Source organism: Lactuca virosa, chromosome 8 (genome assembly GCF_052849685.1).
Source record: "Lactuca virosa cultivar CGN04683 chromosome 8, Lactuca_virosa_CGN04683_v6, whole genome shotgun sequence".
NCBI lineage: Eukaryota > Viridiplantae > Streptophyta > Magnoliopsida > Asterales > Asteraceae > Lactuca > Lactuca virosa.
This window is the reverse complement of record NC_136433.1, coordinates 194,919,472-194,939,912: the sequence shown is the minus strand read 5'-3', so window position 1 is coordinate 194,939,912 and position 20,441 is coordinate 194,919,472. Positions and strand designations below refer to the sequence as shown.

Below are 20,441 nucleotides of genomic sequence, written 5' to 3'. Positions count from 1 at the left end.
TTTGGGAATGGTACATGGGACTATCTCAGACTTAGCCTTTCTCTTTACCATTTGGTCAATTGACTTGACCATAGTCGATCCCTTTCCGTTGGGAAGTGAAAGTTTTTTTGGACTTCCAATGTTATCATTTTCAAAGTCCATGGAAGGTTGAGGAGTAGATCTTCCAATCAAGTTTGCTTGACCATTACGCCAAATCATTGCTGATTCAGCCGCAATTAGCACATAGGTAAGATCGATAAGGGTCATGTCGCGGTCTGTCATATAGTAATCTTTAATGAACTCACTATATGACTCAGGAAGTGATTGAAGAACCCAGTCAACAACCAATTTCCTCGAGACAACGACACCCAATACTCTTAGCTTGTCAATATGTGACTTCATCTCCAAGACGTGAGTACATACTGACCTTCCATCTTGATGTTTCATTGCAAGTAGGGCTTGAGTGACCTTGAACTTTTCAAGTCTTTGAACTTGTGGGTTAGGGAGAATTATTGGAGAAGGTGGAGGAAGTGAAGCATGATTTCCATTTCCACAATCCAATCGTGGAACATCATCTTCAAGAGGATAGCTTATTCCAAAAGATTTGGGAAGACCATAGTTGTCTGAACTAGACATCTACAAGGGAGAAATTAAAGTTAGTTGATTTAAGTCCTTAATATAACACCCAAATGAAATATTAAGGCTAGGACCCAACACAATATTTTACAATTCGGAAGAGGGATACCGTAATCCAATTGCAAAATATTTTAAGGTAGGTAAATGACGATTTACCAATTTCCACCATGAAAAAATGAAATTGATTATTAAGTTTTAAATGAATTGAAATTCCTAGATTCTTTGAGATTCATTGAACTTTTCAATGACATGTTTAATCTCGATTATGCCCTTCAAGTTTGTGACTGGGATGCCGAGGATCACAAACAAGGTGTGAATAACCATGCAAATTAGCTTGGTACTCTCGATGTCATTCATCACCTAATCAATGTGTCGGTTAACCACACACACTCCATTGATTTATGACAAACATCAAGCTACCCTTTTCCACCCTTGTTAGTCCAAGTTAGTGTGCTAGTTAACCACACACGCTCCACTAACGACTTGGCAAGGTGCAAAGTGCAATTTCATGGATTAGCACCAAATTCACATTTTTCCTAAGTAACTAAGATTGGGAATTTATAAGTGGTTAGTTACTTGGTATTTTCATTATACTTTTAATGAGAATTAATGTCCTATCGTACCCGTTCGGCTAACGACCCTCCACCAGTCAAGGAAGCGGTGGGTGAGAGTGGACACCCATTAAACCACCATTTTATAGGCAATAACCTTATACCTCCCCTTATAGACCGACTTCGTGAATGAGGCCTACTAACGGTAAGACTGACTCTTTAACTTATACATATATAATTATTAAACTTTTAATTTTATATAGTATAAGGGTGTATTTTAAACTTTTAAAATACTAGATGGTTTAATCTATTAATAAATTATACTATTAATTTAATTAAACTTAAACCATGTCATTATGGAATTATTAATTATCTTTTAATTAAACACTTTAACTAATTTAATAAAGTCCATAAGGTGCAATTTGAACTAGTCAAATACTTCAAGGTTCTAAATATAAAAATTCAAAATTAAAAACTATTTAATTAATTTTTTAATTTATGAACCCAAGAGTAACACCTTTTAATTACAAGAGTTTCATAATTTGAGACTTTTCAAATACCAAAACTTGAAGGCAAGTTTTGTAACTCTTGAAAAACCTTTGATTTCCATAACTTATGAGTTTAATGTGGTTTTTATGGAAAAACTTTTCATCTTCCATAACTTGAGGACAAGTTATGGAGGACTTTAAAGAACATTTAGATCAATATTTTAACAAATAAAAAATTATCATATAATTTTCATGTTCGAAATTAACTCATAAGGCAAGACAATTCATATCAACAATTTACAAGAAATTAGCATCTCATATAAACTAATACAAATCTTGAAATTTTGACAATTATATTTTGATTGGATGAGTATAATCATTACCATACCAACAAAATCAAATTTTATGAACTAAAACATTTTGTGGTAATGATCCTAATCCAAAACATGCCAAAAAACCCGAAAAACTGCTGTCTGATCATCCAACTCGTCGAGCCCAACTATGGACTCGTCGAGTTCAAGGCAAAAAACAACCTACTCGTCGAGTCCAATAATGTACTCGTCGAGTAGGTGCTGTCGGAATAGTTTTTTAGCTTTGAAAAATAAGCCATGCATCAAATATAACAAAAAACAATCCTAGGCTCTGATACCACTGTTGAGTTTTGTATACTACAACATCCTATGGTGCACATACAACCCTAATTGCTTTGGATCTATGTTTTCTCTAATTATACATGCAATATTGTTTCCAAAGCATTAAGCCTACAACTAGCATACAACTGACATAAACAACATAGAATTGAGTTATAGAATTACCTATTTGTTGTAGCTTGTAGTTTTGGCCTTTAAGAACTTAGCACCTCAAATGTGATGCCTCAAATGGTTCACAAACACCATGAACAAAGGAGGACTTGAGAGAGAGGCTACTTGGCACACAAAATCATTTTTAACTCATCTTAGAATGCATGGGACAGATTTTGGTGACTATGGGTTCCTTTTATAGTGTGGCAAAGTCTAGGGTTACATCCATTCAAACCTTAACTCACATGAACCTTCATATTACTTAGGCTCCATGGGTTAAACCTCCATGGACTATCCATGGACTATCATATTGGTTTAGCTCATCCTAAATAACCATGGATCATTGGCTCATACTATAAGAATCATTGATTTACTTAATCAGTCCCCGTATATTTAATTAGTCTTTTTTTATCACTAAATTAATTCCAAATTAATTCTTGATCAATACTAATTAAATAATATGATTTCATATTAATATATTAGAACTTATAATATATTAATAAATCATAAATAACCTCTTCTCAAAAGTCCATCCTATCAAATTGCTCTGGTGAAGGCAACCCAAATGGACCATGCTACTCTCGGGTCAAGTACATACCAATTACAGTTATGGGCTTAGACACCTAATCCAACAATAAGATCCTATTCGAAGATACCATTTTATAAATTGTTAATGTTATTCATTCATCTTTTTTTTTAATTAACCCTTGTAATATATAAATATCTAATCTAGAAATGTAACATAACCAAATATCCATCATATTTTTCCATCATTATATTCTATGACATTTTTATTACCTATTACATGCTTTAAAAATTAGACAAAATTGCAAGAATGGTCCTTGTGGTTAGGTGGAAATTGCCACTTTGGGTCAAAAAAGGTTTTGACTAGCACTCTTGGTCCAAAGGTTTTCATTTTGTTGTGAGTTTGGTCCAATTTGTTTAAAGAATATTTAAAATGTCAGATTTTCCCTTGGTATTTTCCTTTTCTATTCTTTTATTTATTTTAATATTTTTATGATTAAAAGAAAAAAATAAAAAATAATCTTTCTTTCTTTCTTTCTTTATCTCTCTCTCTCTCTCTCTCTCCCTCCCTCTCTCTCTCTCTCTCTCGTACCTATCTTCATATAATTTTCACATAGAAAAAATACCACCACAACCACCACCGACCGAAGTTATAAACGCCACCATGACCACCGATCAATACTCACCACCGCCTTCTGTCTTACTGTCAATTTGGGTTATATCTCCCCTCTACCGCCAAAGAATCATAACGTCGCCGTCATCTTCCCCAGCAAACCCATTTCATGTTACCTTCTCAGAAGACCATCTTCCTCAGCAAACCCTTCGATTCCGACGACGATATGATGGGTGTTGCAGATCCGTAAGGAGGGAGGCCACAGGGCGACAACGTTTTCAAGATGAACAGAACATAAGGACGACGTGACTAAGGAAGATGGCGACACCATTGTTCGACAAAAGTGAGCTTACCAGGTATGAAGTCCGACGAACAGATCTGAACTCCTGTGAACGATAAAATGTCGGAGATGGAGAGAAACGAAGGCGACGACGAGCTAGGGTTTGCTTACAAAGATGGCGAAGCTGGTGGTCTGACGACATACGCTGGTGAAGAACAGATCTGATGGCTGAAATCCAAATCGATGAAGATGACGACGCTAGGGTTTTTGACGACCACCATTGTAGATCCAACTCTGATACTAGGGGTTTCAAGATTTGGAAGGGAAAATCACCGCGCGTGTTCTTGGTGCAAACCCAGATCCGATTTATGTTGCTGCTTAATGACAAACCCATTGATCTTTCTGCAGAACTGAGGGAGATTAGGATAGAAAATCTGAAGGTGGGTGAAGAAGGGGATGAGTGAGTTTAGGGAGAGAGAGATAAAGAGAGAGAGTTTCTTTTTTATTTTATTTTTAATCAAAAAAATATTTAAATAAATAAATAAATAGAAAAAGAAACTTCCAAGGGCAAATCAATCATTTTAAATATTTTTTAAACAAATTGGACCAAACTCGTAACAAAATGAAAACCTTTGGACCAAACGTGTTAGTCAAAACATTTTTGGCACAAAATGACAATTTCCACCTAATCACAATGACCATTCTTGCAATTTTTTCTAAAAAATTACATAGGTGGTGTGTAATAACAAAGTAGTTTAAATAAATATAATATTTTGAGAGTTTATATAAATGAATTTAAACTTAGACCTATAAAAAAAGAAAAATAATCAATTGATAAAAATAAAGATTTCAAATAATTATAAAATATTTTTAAATTATGAAAATTAAAAATTTGAACATATAATATTTTAAAGTTATTTTCAAATATAAATATGATATCTATAAATTAAATTGGACAAATATATTTTAACTTTTAGGTAATTCAGCTATTAAAAAGAATGAAAATAGAAAGTTCACGTGACATTTTTTTTCTTCATTTCATCAAAAAAAAAACAACTTCGTCTAGAAATTCAGATGTCACAGACATAAGCAAGAAGAAACACAGTTTCGTTCGACTTCAAAAATCAAAACCCTTGAAAACCCCCTTCTTATTTTCTGGAGTGAGAAAGTGCTACAGAGAGAAGGTATGGTGGACGTTTCAGCCACGGGCGGTAGTTCAAGAGAACTTTCACCGGAGGAAGAGATGCAGATCATACATTCCACATCAATGGCAGCCGAACCTCTAACCAAAGTAGGCGATACGTTTTGTTTAATTAGTCGAAGGTAAGACTGATACTTTTTATCTCTTTCAATCGCGTATCTATATCTGTCGAGACGATGATTGAATTTGTTGGTCATTTTAGTAGAATGTAGCGGCTTCATAAAGAATTAGGGGTTTGGTTTCCATTTAAGGAGGTGCTTCGAGAAAAGAAAGGCTGATGTCTGTCGATTTTGAGGTTCATGCAGTTAATCTGATAACTATCATCTAGAATTATGGTTTAATTAGATGATTTCCCGATGCTGTAGTTGTTGAATTTTGGTATGAGTAAGAGTTAGTGCAAACTAGTCAGTCTTCGGAAGCTGATCTATCATCTATGCACGATTTTCCACTTCAACGTTGGTTTGGTTGAAATTTTTTGCTTTGTGGGTAGAATGCATTGCTTGTATAAACGATTAGGGTTTTAGTATCCAGTTTACCTGGGTGTGACGAGAAAGGCAGTCCAAAGTTTTGTAATTCAAGCTCCATACATTTAACTCCATAGTTATTATGTTTACTTAAGGCTTAGTTAGATGAATACCTGATGCTGATATGAAGAACATAATCAGATAGTTTTTGAAGCTGATATGAAGAGCATAATTTTCCACTTCAATTCCACCTTGATTGAACTTTTTTCTTTTTAGGGTAGCATGTAGTGGTTGTAAAAAGGATTAGGGTTTTAGACTTTTAGTATCCAATGCAGTTAATTCCATACTTGTTATGTGCAAAGTGCAATTAAGGCTTTGTTAGGCTCTCGAAAGATAGATAGAGGAAACTACAGAGGGCTAGGAATAATGTTTCTCAAATACTACTTTGGTCAAGGGAAGAATAAAGTGAACAGATGTGCATAAAAGTCTATGAGAGTGCTATTAGATTCACCCTGAACCCTATCACACCACAATGTCACTTGCATGCACCAAATCATGTTACATTTGCGTGTCGGATTAGTTTAGAGGCAACCCGTATAAGGTAAAATGATAAAGAAAGTGCAATACCTTTTTTATTTTTTTTTTATTTTTTATTTTTTATTTTTTATTTTTTTATTTTTTACATTGGGGAGAGTTGAACCTTGCATTAACTGCTATGTTACATCCTTGTAATCAATAAGTCTAGTATGCAAGTGACAGAAACAAGTTTGTTGCAAAATTGCAAGGGAATTATAGCATACAAAGATTTCCCTGTTCTTTGTGTCTTCATTTGTTTTATTACTGTAGTTATGATCCTACTTTTCTTGTGATATCTACTTTGTCTTTCGCAATTCATAACATATGTTTTTCAAGTAATATTTATTTCTTTCATTTAAATAGGCATTTATGTAACATGAAACTCTTATAAGGAAATCTATTTCTGAGTAAAGCACAAAGAAAAGTGTTAAAAAGATTAGGGTTTTAGTATCCACTTTACGTGGGTGTGATGTTTTTGAATTTGAGGTCCATGCAGTTAATTCCACAATTATTATGTGCAAATGCAATTAGGGCATCATTAGATGAATTCTGTATAGTTTGTGAATTTTATTCCTGAACCAGTACAAAGTATATAGTTTCTGAAGCTGAACTCCATAAACATGATTTTAACTTCAACTTTTGGGGTGATGATTAAATTTATTGACTTTTTGGTCAATGGTCAAGGCAAGAATAACGTAAACAAAACCATTAAAGTCTATAAGAATATTATTAGATTCAGTTTACACATAAGTACAAAAACGTGTCATCAATAAACAAAATCTTGACATTTCTGTCTTTCTGTAAAGTATGTTGATTCATAAATCAGCAAGATAATTGAACCATGGGTTTTAGGAGTTTTTTAGTAGTTTATATTAGCTGTTGTAAATCCATCACTGTTTTCTGTATTTAATATGCTAATGTATCTATTTAAGATATAAAATAGCTTTTCTGTGATAAATTTTATCCTTTTATGAAATAAAGATGCTCCAAAAGGCATGCCCTAAACATTTTGTTGACAGATGGTGGGAGAAATGGATAAGTTATGTTACTCAAAACAAGACAGGTGGCACAAATGAAGGATCATCTTCAGATCATCATGATTTAGGCAGTTCAAATACTCCAAAAAGGCCATCAACCATTGACAATTCTGATTTAATTTATGAAGCAGCATCTACAAATTCAACCATGGGTATTGAGCTCCATGATACACTGGTAGAACACACTGATTACATTTTGGTCCCTGAAGAAACTTGGAATCAATTATGTTCATGGTTAGTTTTATCTTACATTTTGTTCCAAATCTTGGTGAAATATTATAAAAACAAAGTATTATTAGCTGTTTTACTAGAAATACACAAGGAAACATCAAGTGATTTCTTGAAATACAGGTATGGAGGGGGGCCTAAATTGGATAGAAAAGTGATAAGTTGTGGTCAAAGTCAAACCGAATTATCTGTAGAAGTTTACCCTTTACGCCTTCGGCTACATTTAATGCCAAAAGGTGACCAATGTGCCATAAGAATAAGCAAAAAGGTAAACAAACTTATTATTATTATTTTAATATTAAAATTTACAAATAATTCATTCCCTTAATTAAGATGATAAAATTTGAACTAATGTGAGCAGGAAACGATTGGCACACTACACAAAAAGGCTTGTGAGATATTTCAGCTTAATTCGGAGCAAGTAAAGAGTTATATATTTTAATTCACTTTGGATAAGTTTTCTTTTTTCTTTATAATTCTTTATTCTTTTTACCTGTGGTCTGCCAGGTCAGCATTTGGGATTACTACAGCCACAGAAAACATGCTTTGATGAATGACCTGGATAAAACCCTTGATGATGCCAACATACAAATGGATCAGGACGTGAGTTACATCTTTACAGACATTAATTACATAACATGTTTTACTTGATTTTTTTTTTTTTTTAATTTCTGAATACAGATCTTGGTGGAAGCCATTGACAATGGTGGTGGATGTAGAAATGATGTTCAAGAAAACGGGTTTGCTAAAAACGAGTCAACAGGACTTATAGAGCCTCCTAAAACTAACTATCCAGTTCTTTCAGCAAACAAGAGTCTTCCAAAAAACAACAATTCAGAATTGTCACAACTTCAGAATTTGTCTTCTGCAATCAAAGAATCAGAAGATAAGACACAGACACAGACACAGACACCGACACCTGTCAGTGTTGGTGTCAGTACACGTGGCTCTTCTGGTGGCCTAACTGGATTGCTGAATTTTGGAAACACTTGCTTTATGAATAGTGCTATTCAGTGTCTTGTTCATACACCGGAATTTGCTAGATACTTTAGAGAAGATTATAACCAAGAGATCAACTGGCATAACCCTTTAGGAATGGTGGTAAGTTTTACTTTTAACAGAAACTATTATTTATTATTTTGTTTTTTTAGTTGTATTTACTATTTAATATAATACTGGTTTTGTAATTTGTAGGGTGAGTTAGCTTTAGCATTTGGTGAGTTACTGAGGAAGTTATGGGCACCAGGAAGGACTCCATTTGCTCCAAGGCAATTCAAAGCAAAGCTTGCTCGTTTTGCACCACAATTTAGTGGATACAATCAGCATGATTCTCAGGTTTTCTATTTCTTGCATTTAGCCTTTAATCAAATATATTGTTTATGTTTATATGTTTATTATGTCATCTCAGGAGCTTCTGGCATTTTTGCTTGATGGATTACATGAAGATCTAAACCGTGTGAAACACAAGCCTTACATAAAATCCAGAGATGCAGATGGTCGACCTGATGAAGAAGTTGCTGATGAATATTGGGCCAATCACATTGCTCGAAATGATTCAATAATTGTAGATGTTTGCCAAGTAAGCATCATCAATTTTCATTCAAAACACTTCTTCAATAATATAATTTGATCGAATTGTTGATTTGTTTGTTGAACAGGGTCAATATAAGTCAACGTTGGTTTGTCCTGTATGTGAGAAGATCTCGGTTACATTCGACCCATTTATGTATCTCTCATTGCCACTTCAATCAACCACCACCCGAACAATGAGTGTCACAGTATTCAGCTGTGATGGAAGTGCAGTGCCCACCACTGTAACTGTAACAGTACCCAAACAGGGACGTTGCAGGGACTTGATTCAAGCACTTTCCACTGCTTGTGCTTTAAAAAACAATGAAAAAGTCTTTCTAGTCGAGGTCAAAACACAACTCATAACATATTACATTTATTTGTTTAATTGTTTTTCAGCATATGAATTAAATTAAATTAAAATCAAGGTGGTTTTTCACAGATACGGAATCACTTAATTCACCGGTTTCTGGAAGATCCTCTCATGTCATTATCCTCCATAAAAGACGATGATCATCTTAGTGCTTATAAGATCCCCAAGTCCATGAAAAATACTAAATTTCTCCAGTTGATACATCGTCGCCAAGAGCTGTAAGTCCATTTTCATTATTTCATCCATAATTACAATCAAATTTAATTTTCTTTTTTTATAATCTATTTAAGGGAAACGGGAAATGCCCGGGGCACAACAGGATGGAAGGCATACGGGACCCCACTTGTTTTTCCCGTTTCATGTGATGCAACAATCACAAGAGGCGATATACAATTAATCGTTCACACAATGCTCTCTCCCATGCTAAGAACCGAACCGGTCTCCAATTCCGAACCCGATTCCGAGACGGAATCGGAATCACGAAAACTTCCGCTAAAATTAGTCGATGGAAACAACGCGTGTATCGATCTTTCCGTTGGGGAAGAAAGAACCGTGAGATTCCCTTCATCATCGATGTCAATACTCCTCTTCATCGATTGGTCCCCAAAGCTTTTGAAAAAATACCAAACACATTACTTGGAAAAATTACCCGAAGTTTATAAATACGGGCCCACAAAGAAAACACGAACCGAGCCTCTCTCTTTGTACACATGCTTGGAAGCTTTCTTACGCGAGGAGCCTTTGGTACCTGAAGACATGTGGTAAGAAATTACTATTTAGTCCTTCATTAATGAATTGCCTTTGTGATTTATTTCGTTTTCATTTTGGTTTGGTGAATGAAGGTATTGTCCACAATGCAAAGAGAGAAGGCAAGCGAGTAAGAAGTTGGATTTATGGAGGCTTCCGGAAGTTCTTGTGATCCATTTGAAAAGGTTTTCGTATAGCAGATCCATGAAGCATAAGCTGGAGACATTTGTCAACTTTCCTATTCATGATTTTGACTTGACAAAATACGTTGCTAATAAAAACAACTCAAGTCGTCAAGTGTATGAACTCTATGCGTTGACAAATCACTATGGTGGCATGGGAAGTGGTCACTATACTGCATATATTAAGGTCAGTTCATGATCTTGTAATTTCTTTTTCTTTTTTATATAAATTTCCACTAGTTACTTAATTACTTCCTCTCATTAATGTTGTGAAGCTTATTGATGAAAACCGGTGGTACAACTTTGATGATAGCCATATATCAGCCATTAATGAAGATGATGTGAAATCAAATGCTGCTTATGTCCTCTTTTACAGAAGGGTCAAAACCGATGACAATGGATCTTAAAACCCACATTTGTATAACATATTAAGATTATTAATAATTAAAAACATGTGCACTAGATCTTAAAAACTGCTTTTAAACTCCTAAATGTTTTAGGGTTTAGGGTTTATAGTACATTATCTTTCTTTAGGAAACACATTCTCGATCTTTATAAAAAGAAAAAGAAATGGTATAGATGGTAAGATAGAATTTCAAGTGGATTTGCTTTTTAAAAAAACAACTCTATAGATAAAATAATTCAAATTTCCAAATTGGAAAGTTTTTGGTTATGTGAATTGTGAAGTATAGTGATTTCTGTAAAGTTTTAGGCTTTATGAAACTAAGGACCACATATTTTGTGTATGTGTAAAGCCAAGGTGCTTTAAATTCCTAGTTTAACATCATTTTCAAGAAACTTATTTTTTTATACAAATAAATTATTTGAAATTATAAGATTTGTGGAAATTTAGAAATTGATATGTGGTCAGAATAACAAATGTGATCTTAATCTACCATTGACTTGAGGTCACAACTTCTCGTTTACGTCTACTTCCAATAAAGTTGGATTTTTTGTTGGGTTCATGAAACGGATTGAATTTTTGTGTTCGATAACTATTTGTTTAGAAGTAAACATCAGGTCGGAGACATACACGTAGACAAAGTCCATAAGTCTCTTTTCGAAAATGAAAATTATTAAATTTGTATTTTTAGATCAAATTTATATACAACTACATAATTTACAAATAAGTAGAGGGGGGCCGATAATAGAGTAGACGTCGTACCTAAACGTTCCAATCAATCTGTCTTGCGGCTAATATTGAAGGTGTATGTTTCCTTCCACACAAGTATTGTCTCCAGCAAACCTTGAGCTGGCTCACACAGTCATACTCACACAGTCATACTCCACTTCAAGAACATTGTGTGTGGTATAAATAAGGTGCACAAGGTATTCTATGTATCTAGCACAAAAGCTTACAACATAAAATGAACCAAATCCAAATTGGAACAAAAACTTTAATACTTAAGGTATAAATCAGGTGCACAACGACCTTTTATATAGCTGACACGAGAGCTCACAGCTTACAAGTAACACAATTCATATTGGAATTAAAACTCTTATACTTAACTCAAACTCTTAGCTATTTCTATAAATATATAATTTTAGAATCAACACTACTCAACACATGGTCATTGGGGGCATGTATAATTTATTCTCTCCATGATGTTTATTTTATACTCCATAATTATTAGTAATCATAAATATAATTAACGTTTTCTTAGTTACACCAAAATTTTTGTAGCATAGTGGTAAAACATACAAATGATATGTATAAGTGGATTTTGTTAACATGTACCGTTTTTCGTTTTTTTATTATAATAGTTGTTCGGTAATGATCTTTTCTAAGACATTCCTTCTTTTAATTGATGAACAATTGTTAGGTAAACTTAAATTAGTGATGGATGTAACCCAAATGGTAAATTTTTTGTTTTAGATGCAAAAGGTTGATCATATATCACTATTAAGTTTTTGCAATTCTTTTTTGAAAGGAAATTTTTTTAGTAGAAGCTAGCAACAAGTTGGACAAAATAAAGTTACAACTTAGAAATTACAATAATTGCACCATGAAGTCATCCAACCCGATCAAGCTTTAAGGATCTATGTCTATAAGCAGCCTGACAAAAGACTAACATAATCTTGCCAAACAAATTAGCTTTCCTAGGTTTTTGTTTGACGAAACTTGAGCCATTTTGAAAAGATCAACACAACCAGTCAACATATAATCGAAAGAACGGGATATCTGGCCTCCACCATTTTCCAACAAACATCGGTAAAGAAACAACAACTGTATAAGAAAAAAAAAGATGAAAATAAACTCACCATAACAATCAGTCAACAAATCATAGAAGGAACGTTAATGTCTCTTATCCACATTGTCTTTAGCACGTACGCTAGCTTGTTTAAGAACATCTTGCAACCAAAAATATTCAACATTATGTTAATATTTTTTTTCATATACTTAATATGTGATGCATATTCTTAAAGTATTAGAAATTAGTTTTTTTTTTTATTGTAAAATAGATGTGGTTAGTTATCTATCAAAAAAATATATTTCGGAATGAATTTCTAAATACATTATGTAATCATTAGGCTTGCATATTTAATTACACAAAAAAGGATAACCATAAAAATTACCATCAATTTTTATCCATTTGTCAAAATGACAATCAAAGTGTGAAATATGCTACTTTTTATTTCGAAACAAAAGATTTTGAAAATTTTCTTATTAGCACAAAACATTTAAAAAAAAGAACTCTCATCCCATAAATAAAAAATGTCTATTATCATCGGTTTTTCAATTGAACTACACATGTTTATACATTTGAATTATAATATATTTCACATTCGATATGTTTCTTTATTTTGTTTGAAGTTCAAGTAAAAAACGAAACACTTTTTTGATATTTCGGATTTATTCTTTAGATTTGGGATATATATTTGAATTCTTTAAATATATTTTATCTTTAATTTTGTCCATAATATTTAGTCCGAAATCTGAATCTAAATCATAAATATGTATATTTCTTATTAAAAATGTACTTTGATGTGTAACATATAGCCGGTCCGAAAGAATATTGATAAATACGTATGGTTAATAAACAAATAAATTCATATCCCATTATCTTTTAATTTTTATACTCGTATAACCAGATAAATAGAAACTCAAAATTGCATACACCGGTAACATAACACAAACCTCCGTATTTGCATCAATCAAACTGATTTAAACTAAACAAAAATACGTTAATGTTTAGTAACAGATCTTATTAGTTTTGTAACTAAATAAACCACAAGAATATACTGATCACAATATTTAATTTTCAATTTAATATCTAAAAAGGCAATAACCAAGAGATGATTTAATGGGTTACCAACTAGGAATAACCAAAAAGGAAAACGTTGCTCATTGTCTATCTTTATCCTACCAAGAGATGTCAAATCCCTTTTAGTTATAGTAATCTTTTACCTATTTTTCGAAATCAAAATGTTTTTTGCTATAAATATTATCAAATTAAAATCCCACTCAAATTTGTCACATATTGCAAACCGATTATTGTGCTCCAATGTTCGATTATAAATTTATATAATTGATTATTGACAGTTGACTGCAAGAGGGCTATATACACAAAAGGTTGAACCAAGTCAATCTCCATCTATTGCTTGTGGAAAATACATCACCGCCTATTTTACCATTTTGCCCTTTCTTCATACCCTTTATATAGGTACATGATAGGAGACATATATACATATATGACGAAGAAGAAAACACTCATCATGAAACTACCCTCACACCTTCAATTTTTGTTGATTTTAGCTTCTTTACATGTAATTCAATCACAAATCATTCAAGACTTATGCACAACTTCAAGTATTGAGAATCTCAATGCTCAAATCTTGTTTGATGTATCCTCTCTTAGTTGCTCAGATGTTTGGTCTTCTGAAGGCTTCATTCTTAGAGTAAGTCATATCATCCTACTCATGTCATTAATATATCTTTTTATTTTATAAAAGCCCAAACAATTATGTATATATATGTGTATCTTTAATCAACATATTCTTCATAATTTATAAACAACACATATCATATCTTTGATATCCATGGCATATGTGGTGTGTGTTTTCTATGGGTACATTTCATTATCATTTCAAGTAAATATGTTCTTGAATGGTTTTCATTAATTGCATTAATGAAGCTTTAATCATCAACCATAATATTTATGGAGTTTTTGATCATATAAATGGGTAGGTTCTTGTTTTATTATTAAGAATAATCATTTTTAGTTAGACTTACTTAAACCACTATGCCCAGTTTAGCATAATATACAAATCTTTAGTTTAAATTTTGTTTAAAAGCCAACAAACTTTTATATTTCTCCCCCTTTTGTTGAAAATAGTCATTGCATACTTTCAATTATGGTTACTAAATTCTTTATAAAATAATGATATCATATGAAAAAAGTAGTTATATTTTTTCTAAGGTTGCATGACTTCACAAAGAATCACTAAATTGCATATAATTATTTTTTATTATAAAAAGTTGATTAGAGATATAAAAGTAAAAAGTGTTTTAAATTTAAGGTTGTTACATTAAATATATTTCCAGATAAATAATCAGTAAAATGCAATTTATGATTTAAAATCTGTATTTAACTATTTATATTCTGGAATTAGCAAATTTAATAATCACTTGTTACAGTACTCACAAGCTGGGCCAAGTCTATGGAGCTTCGTTTTGTCTGCACCCAACACGAATTCGTACGTAGCCATGGGGTTTTCGCCCAACGGCGGAATGATTGGCTCCAGCGCCGTCGTCGGTTGGGTGTCCGGCGACAGTTCCGCCTCCATGAGAAGGTATTACCTCGGCGGAAAAACGCCAAGCCAAGTGTTAGCGGATCAAGGAAACCTACAATTTCTGCCGAACACATCTTCGATCATTTCGTTTTCGTCTCAGATGTATCTAGCGTTTCAATTGACCACAGATTTACCAAGCCGGCGGCTGGTGTTCGCCGTCGGCAGCCGTAATAACCAGGCTCCTACTCAGTCGAGCTTCCGGTTGACTGCTCATCGGAATCAGATCGCCGTCGGCTTCAATTACGCCTCAGGTTAGCGATCTATGAAAAAACCGTTTCTATTTTCTAATCAATAATCATGATTCATATAGCTGCGATTTCAGAAACACAAATTAGATGAGTTTCCATAAACAATTAAACAGTAAACACAACATTATTTAAACTTAATCGTATATGAACTTATGCAAGGAAGTTTGATGCTTTTATCATTTCATGTAACGAAAGTTTTTTTAGTTTTATATATATTTATTTAACAATTAAATTTGTTAAGAATTTATACATTAAAGTTGATATTTTATCAAAATCAAAATCTATATGTAATCCAAACACAAAAGGTCGTGTTGTAAGTTGTAACTAACACATGGTATGACTATGGTGGGGGCTAAAATGAGCAGTTTTGCTGGATAATGAAGTTATCCAAAAGAAATAATGAGACAATTGACCAAAGAGGTGTTAGCTTCACAATCATCATTAATCAAGTTCCTTTAAGTCGGTTTAATATTACTAAAATTAAATCCTAAATTTAAATTTGAAAAACATTTAATAGTATTTTTTTAACAGTGTTGGTCACAAGGACTTATGGTGTAAAATTTTCAATCCTTAAGGACCACGATTGTAACATATAAAAATCATTTGTGGTTTCTTTTGTAAACCACAGGGACCATTTATTTAACTAATAACACGAGTTGTAGATCGTTGAATAGAACATTAGCCCCCCCCCCCCCCCCCCCCCCCCCCCCCCCCCTATGATTTGAGGATGTTCAAATGGGTTCCCTCTTTTATCTCATTTTGTACTAAATTTATTTCTACCAAATATTTATTTCTTCTAAGAGTATTAAAATCTTTATTTGGTTATATGTCGGTTCAAATTTTATATATTCATAAACAAATAATTTACTCTTTGTTGGTAAAGTTTCTTATCAACCATCACTTCTTTATCTTTAATAATTATTATAAGATATTTAAATTACTCCACATGATTTATTTGTTTTCTTATTATCAATAAACACACACACACAAATTATTTTTTGATATTTTATATGTTGTGAACAATAATGTTTTAAGGTTTCAAGCAATATAATGTCGTCCCCCATGGTCTTTGTCATTAATTTCAATCAATCAATTTTCTTTTAGTTTGAACATGAAAAGTTTGGCAAACATAGAAGTGTTTATATATGATTAGTAAACGCCTAAACGGTGTCCCAAAAGTCTTTATCACTAACTCAATCAATTGAAATTGTTTTAGTTTAAAAATAATTTTTCTTGCAAATGTTTCTCATCTTTTTATTAAGCTAATCCTTACTTTTTATATTTAAATAATATTGAAACATTTCTAAAGAAATCATAAAATTCTTATTGCGTTATGTATTATGGAACATTGCATCACCAATTTTTAAAGAATAGGTTGTGTTAGGCACTAATATTTTATAAGTTTAAAAATATTAACCGTTATCCTTGGTTTTAATATATCTAAATTATTTAAAAAAAAAACTAAAAATTTCCAAGTGTCCTTAAGAAATAAATTAATATTTTAGGTCCACTCGCTTTATATCGGGTTTTTATATGTGGACTTGTTGATCGATGACTCAAAAGGATCCGATTTCATTTGGTCCTGCTCCCCTTTCAACCTAACATTCCTTTAATGCTATTTTAAGTATGAGTTTTTATTAACTTTTAATTTTTAAAAGACTTCTTTTTGAAGTTATATAATGTTACAATAGTATAAGACTCATGTCACATTTTTAATTAATATCACCTTTTCCATTCTAAAAAAAAATACAAATCCTTGATATTATAATAATTAAATATGACATTTGATCCTCATTTTGAATATTTACAGGTGAAGGTAGTCAAGTTAGTTATCCATATTCTGATTTGAAAAGAATTCATGGGATTTTGAATGCGGTTGGATGGGGTGTATTACTCCCCATAGGCGTTATGATTGCTCGTTACTTGAAGCATGTAGGTCGATTATGGCTTTATGCACATTCAAGCATCCAATTATCAGGGTTTGTTATTGGATTAGCAGGCATAATTACAGGACTTATTTTAAATGATCGTATCGATATCAACGTTGCCAAACACAAAGCCATTGGCCTAATCATTATTACACTTGGTTGTTTACAGGTTTGTGCATTTTTTTTTCTATACGTATAATTGGTCTTTTAGACTCTGTTTGTTACAAGGACATAACATTAATGACATTACTAAACTAGACAAAATTCCTAAGGTTATTTTCAATAATAAGTGTAAAAAAGACATTTAAATCTTTTGTACATACGTGAGATTTTTTCTTGAACGACAATCAATTAAAATAAAATAAAAAGACCTCCCGCTGGACATAAAACTAAGGGTTTACAAAATAAGTACAAAATTGTTTTTTTTGTCATGTCCTTTTTAACAAACGAAGCCGTAAGACATATGACATGTTTGTTACACATGACAGAAACAGACTGCCATTGTACTGTATTCGATATTGGAATGAGATATACATTACATTTTTTTTTGTCTCGCCTAGGAAGGTGGGACCTCTCGAAAATACTTTCTCATGCTCATGATGTAAAATAGATCTAAAATAGCTGTAGAAAGTTTGTCCAGCCAATTTGGTATTGTTGAGTCCAACTTACAAAATAGTAAGTCTAAGATTTATATTTATTTTGTAGGCTATTGCTATTTTAATAAGACCAAGTAAAGATTCAAAGGTGAGGAAATATTGGAATTGGTATCACCATAATGTAGGACGACTTTTGATATTATTTGCAATATTCAACGTTTTCTATGGCATCTATTTGGCGCATGCGGGAAGTGAATGGAACGTTACTTACGGGGTATTTCTTGGAATTATTGTCACAGTTGCCTTAAGTTTAGAGTTGAGGTTGTTAACGGAAGACTAAAAAAAACATGTCTCTTAAGTCTTAAACTAACTACTTCTTTATTATAATATATAATAATTTGTTGCATCACTCATTTTATTTTTCTCCTTTTCATATAGATTTATGTAATTATGTTTAGGTTATGTAACATGTATTTGTTTGATTATGTCGATTTGTATATATGTTAAAATATTATGGTTATATTAGCTTAGTTGGATATAGAGTGTGTTGAATGGGTCTCAAGATTAGGTTATGCAAAATGGCAATCGAAATGTTCAAAGATTACATTTATATGGGTTACGAAAGAAACAAAGGCATAACGATTAATAACCAGCGATTTTTTTAGTAATGAATTTCTTGAAACAGTTGAGGCATTTGTTTTCATTTTATCAAGCAAAAAAGTTACGTTGTAAGTTTTTATTATATAATCAGTTATGTTGTGAAATACAAGTTTATCTTACTTCGTGTAACAAAGGTTTTTAGAATTTTGTAAGTTTTATGTATGTAACTATCGACGTTGAGTATTTGTATATCAACATTTATGATTGTAATTTTTCTATAGAATAATATTAACTAGGATATGTTTGGTATGATAGAATGTAATGTGAATTGAATGAAATGGACAAGTAATGGAATGATTCATCATCATTCCAATATCCTGTTTTGTTTGCCGTGTTTGGTTAGTATGTTGGAATGGAATTTTGGTTAGTATGTTGGAATGGAATAGTCATTAATCCATGTGGTTTTGGTATGTGTTTTTAGAACAACTAAATTTTATTAAGTTAGCAAGGAGCTAGACAAAACAAAATAATTAATCAAAGAAATAACAAGATTGAGTCCCAGAGCCAACCAATCGAAATAAGTTCCACATCCATACTTATATTGTAAACCCAACAAAACGTTTGAGTAACAACTTTATCAAACAACTCAGCCTTCTTAAACTTACTTGTACCAAACAAAACATAGATTTTAAACCCCCAAATATGCCACCACATGCAACAAAATGATGTCTCAAGATAGTCTTTACGTATCTTTAGTAACTATAGAGTAAAAAACCAACATAACCAATCATCATAAGAAAGCATCTTTGGAATGGACACTCCCCACCATCTCTCAATTTGGAAAAGCGTAGGAGCAATAGGGCAAGAAAAAAATGGCTAATTGATTCAATGCCAACATCAAAAATTGGACATTAAAGAGATAGGATATCCAAACCTCTGCTAACAAGGTTATCTCTAGTAGGAAGTTTGTTTAACGCCAATAGACAAGTCATAATATTTACCTTAATAGGAAGAAGTCCGCTCCACCTAGTAGGAACATTACTAGTGAGCAAAGAACATAACTAGTGAGCCAAGTATGTGGGAATATAACTTAAAATTACAACCAATAATCTGATATTTGTTTTTTAGGTCACTAAACTTTTAATTGTATCCAATACGGAAACCAACTTATTATTTTAGTTTTAAAATACCAGCGATTACGATTTTTATCGATTAAAATAAAAACAAACACCATCATTACCCTTGCCATGCCTAACTAATAGCCTATTATTGTTATTAATCTCAAACGATGACTTCAGCTACATAAATTTTTACCGATTAAAATGGTAAGGCCACAAAATAATATGGTGTTGCTAATGGTTATCGGTTATGGTTTGAAAAAAATAATTACAAAAAGCTTGTAGTTTACAAAAAGCTTTTAGGAACATCAAACCCGCTTGATAATATCTATGTCATTTATCATCTCAAATTAATGTGTCGGTTAACCACACACGCTCCATTAATAATGATAATTTTCGATTTGTCCATCACTCAACTTTATAGTCCCAAATTAGTGTGACGGTTAACCACACACACTCCACTAACGACATATAAAGAGTCATGTGCGTTTTCATGGATTAGCATACATTTCACATTTTGTCCTAAAGTAACTAGAGTTGAGATTTGTATAAAAAAGTTCTAGTACTTTAATAGCAATATACTTTTAATAGGTTATGTCCTATCAACCCGTTCGACTAACGACCCTTCACCACACAAGGAAGCGGTGGGTGAGATTAGACACCATTCAACGATCATTTTATAAGCCGTTTCCTTATACCCCTCATGGCTTCGTGAACGAGGCCTACTAATGATTGACTGACTTGTCTTATACATATAATATATTAAACTTTTAATCATATATATAGTATACGATGTATTTTAATTCTTTTCAAAATACAAGGTTTAAATATTAATTATCTAAATTATTATATAATTAATTAATCAATTTAAACATACTATGAATTTATATTTATCATTTAATTACATT

The 20,441-nt window shown here is 32.2% G+C and overlaps 2 protein-coding genes across 3 annotated transcripts; both read left to right on the top strand.

The window, feature by feature from the left end:
- Window positions 1–4,922: 4,922 nt before the first annotated feature.
- On the top strand, window positions 4,923–10,789 carry UBP5 (ubiquitin-specific protease 5). Of its 2 annotated transcripts, none has more exons than XM_079064485.1 (13): window positions 4,923–5,195; window positions 7,133–7,384; window positions 7,502–7,646; window positions 7,740–7,799; window positions 7,886–7,981; window positions 8,060–8,479; window positions 8,573–8,713; window positions 8,787–8,957; window positions 9,037–9,294; window positions 9,390–9,538; window positions 9,611–10,081; window positions 10,163–10,436; window positions 10,525–10,789. In XM_079064485.1, exons 1-13 carry the CDS (start codon window positions 5,059–5,061, stop codon window positions 10,654–10,656), a joined length of 2,706 nt encoding a protein of 901 aa, XP_078920611.1. In that variant the 5' UTR covers window positions 4,923–5,058; the 3' UTR covers window positions 10,657–10,789. The 2 variants fall into 2 exon arrangements, with proteins under 2 accessions (XP_078920611.1, XP_078920612.1); XM_079064486.1 differs by lacking the exon at window positions 4,923–5,195 and adding an exon at window positions 5,272–5,368.
- Window positions 10,790–13,871: 3,082 nt separating this feature from the next.
- On the top strand, window positions 13,872–18,224 carry LOC145133059 (cytochrome b561 and DOMON domain-containing protein At3g07570-like). Its single transcript, XM_079068002.1, has 4 exons — window positions 13,872–14,149; window positions 14,889–15,294; window positions 17,102–17,388; window positions 17,925–18,224. Exons 1-4 carry the CDS (start codon window positions 13,919–13,921, stop codon window positions 18,153–18,155), a joined length of 1,155 nt encoding a protein of 384 aa, XP_078924128.1. The 5' UTR covers window positions 13,872–13,918; the 3' UTR covers window positions 18,156–18,224.
- Window positions 18,225–20,441: the final 2,217 nt, after the last annotated feature.

Excerpts from the sequence above, each read along its gene's own strand:
- UBP5 (XM_079064485.1), top strand. The coding sequence starts at position 5,059 with ATGGTGGACGTTTCAGCCACGGGCGGTAGTTCAAGAGAACTTTCACCG. Across the intron at positions 7,982-8,059 it reads ACATACAAATGGATCAGGAC|ATCTTGGTGGAAGCCATTGA; the intron begins GTGAGTTACATC and ends TTCTGAATACAG. Across the intron at positions 8,714-8,786 it reads ACAATCAGCATGATTCTCAG|GAGCTTCTGGCATTTTTGCT; the intron begins GTTTTCTATTTC and ends ATGTCATCTCAG.
- LOC145133059 (XM_079068002.1), top strand. The coding sequence starts at position 13,919 with ATGATAGGAGACATATATACATATATGACGAAGAAGAAAACACTCATC. Across the intron at positions 14,150-14,888 it reads CTGAAGGCTTCATTCTTAGA|TACTCACAAGCTGGGCCAAG; the intron begins GTAAGTCATATC and ends CACTTGTTACAG. Across the intron at positions 15,295-17,101 it reads CGGCTTCAATTACGCCTCAG|GTGAAGGTAGTCAAGTTAGT; the intron begins GTTAGCGATCTA and ends GAATATTTACAG.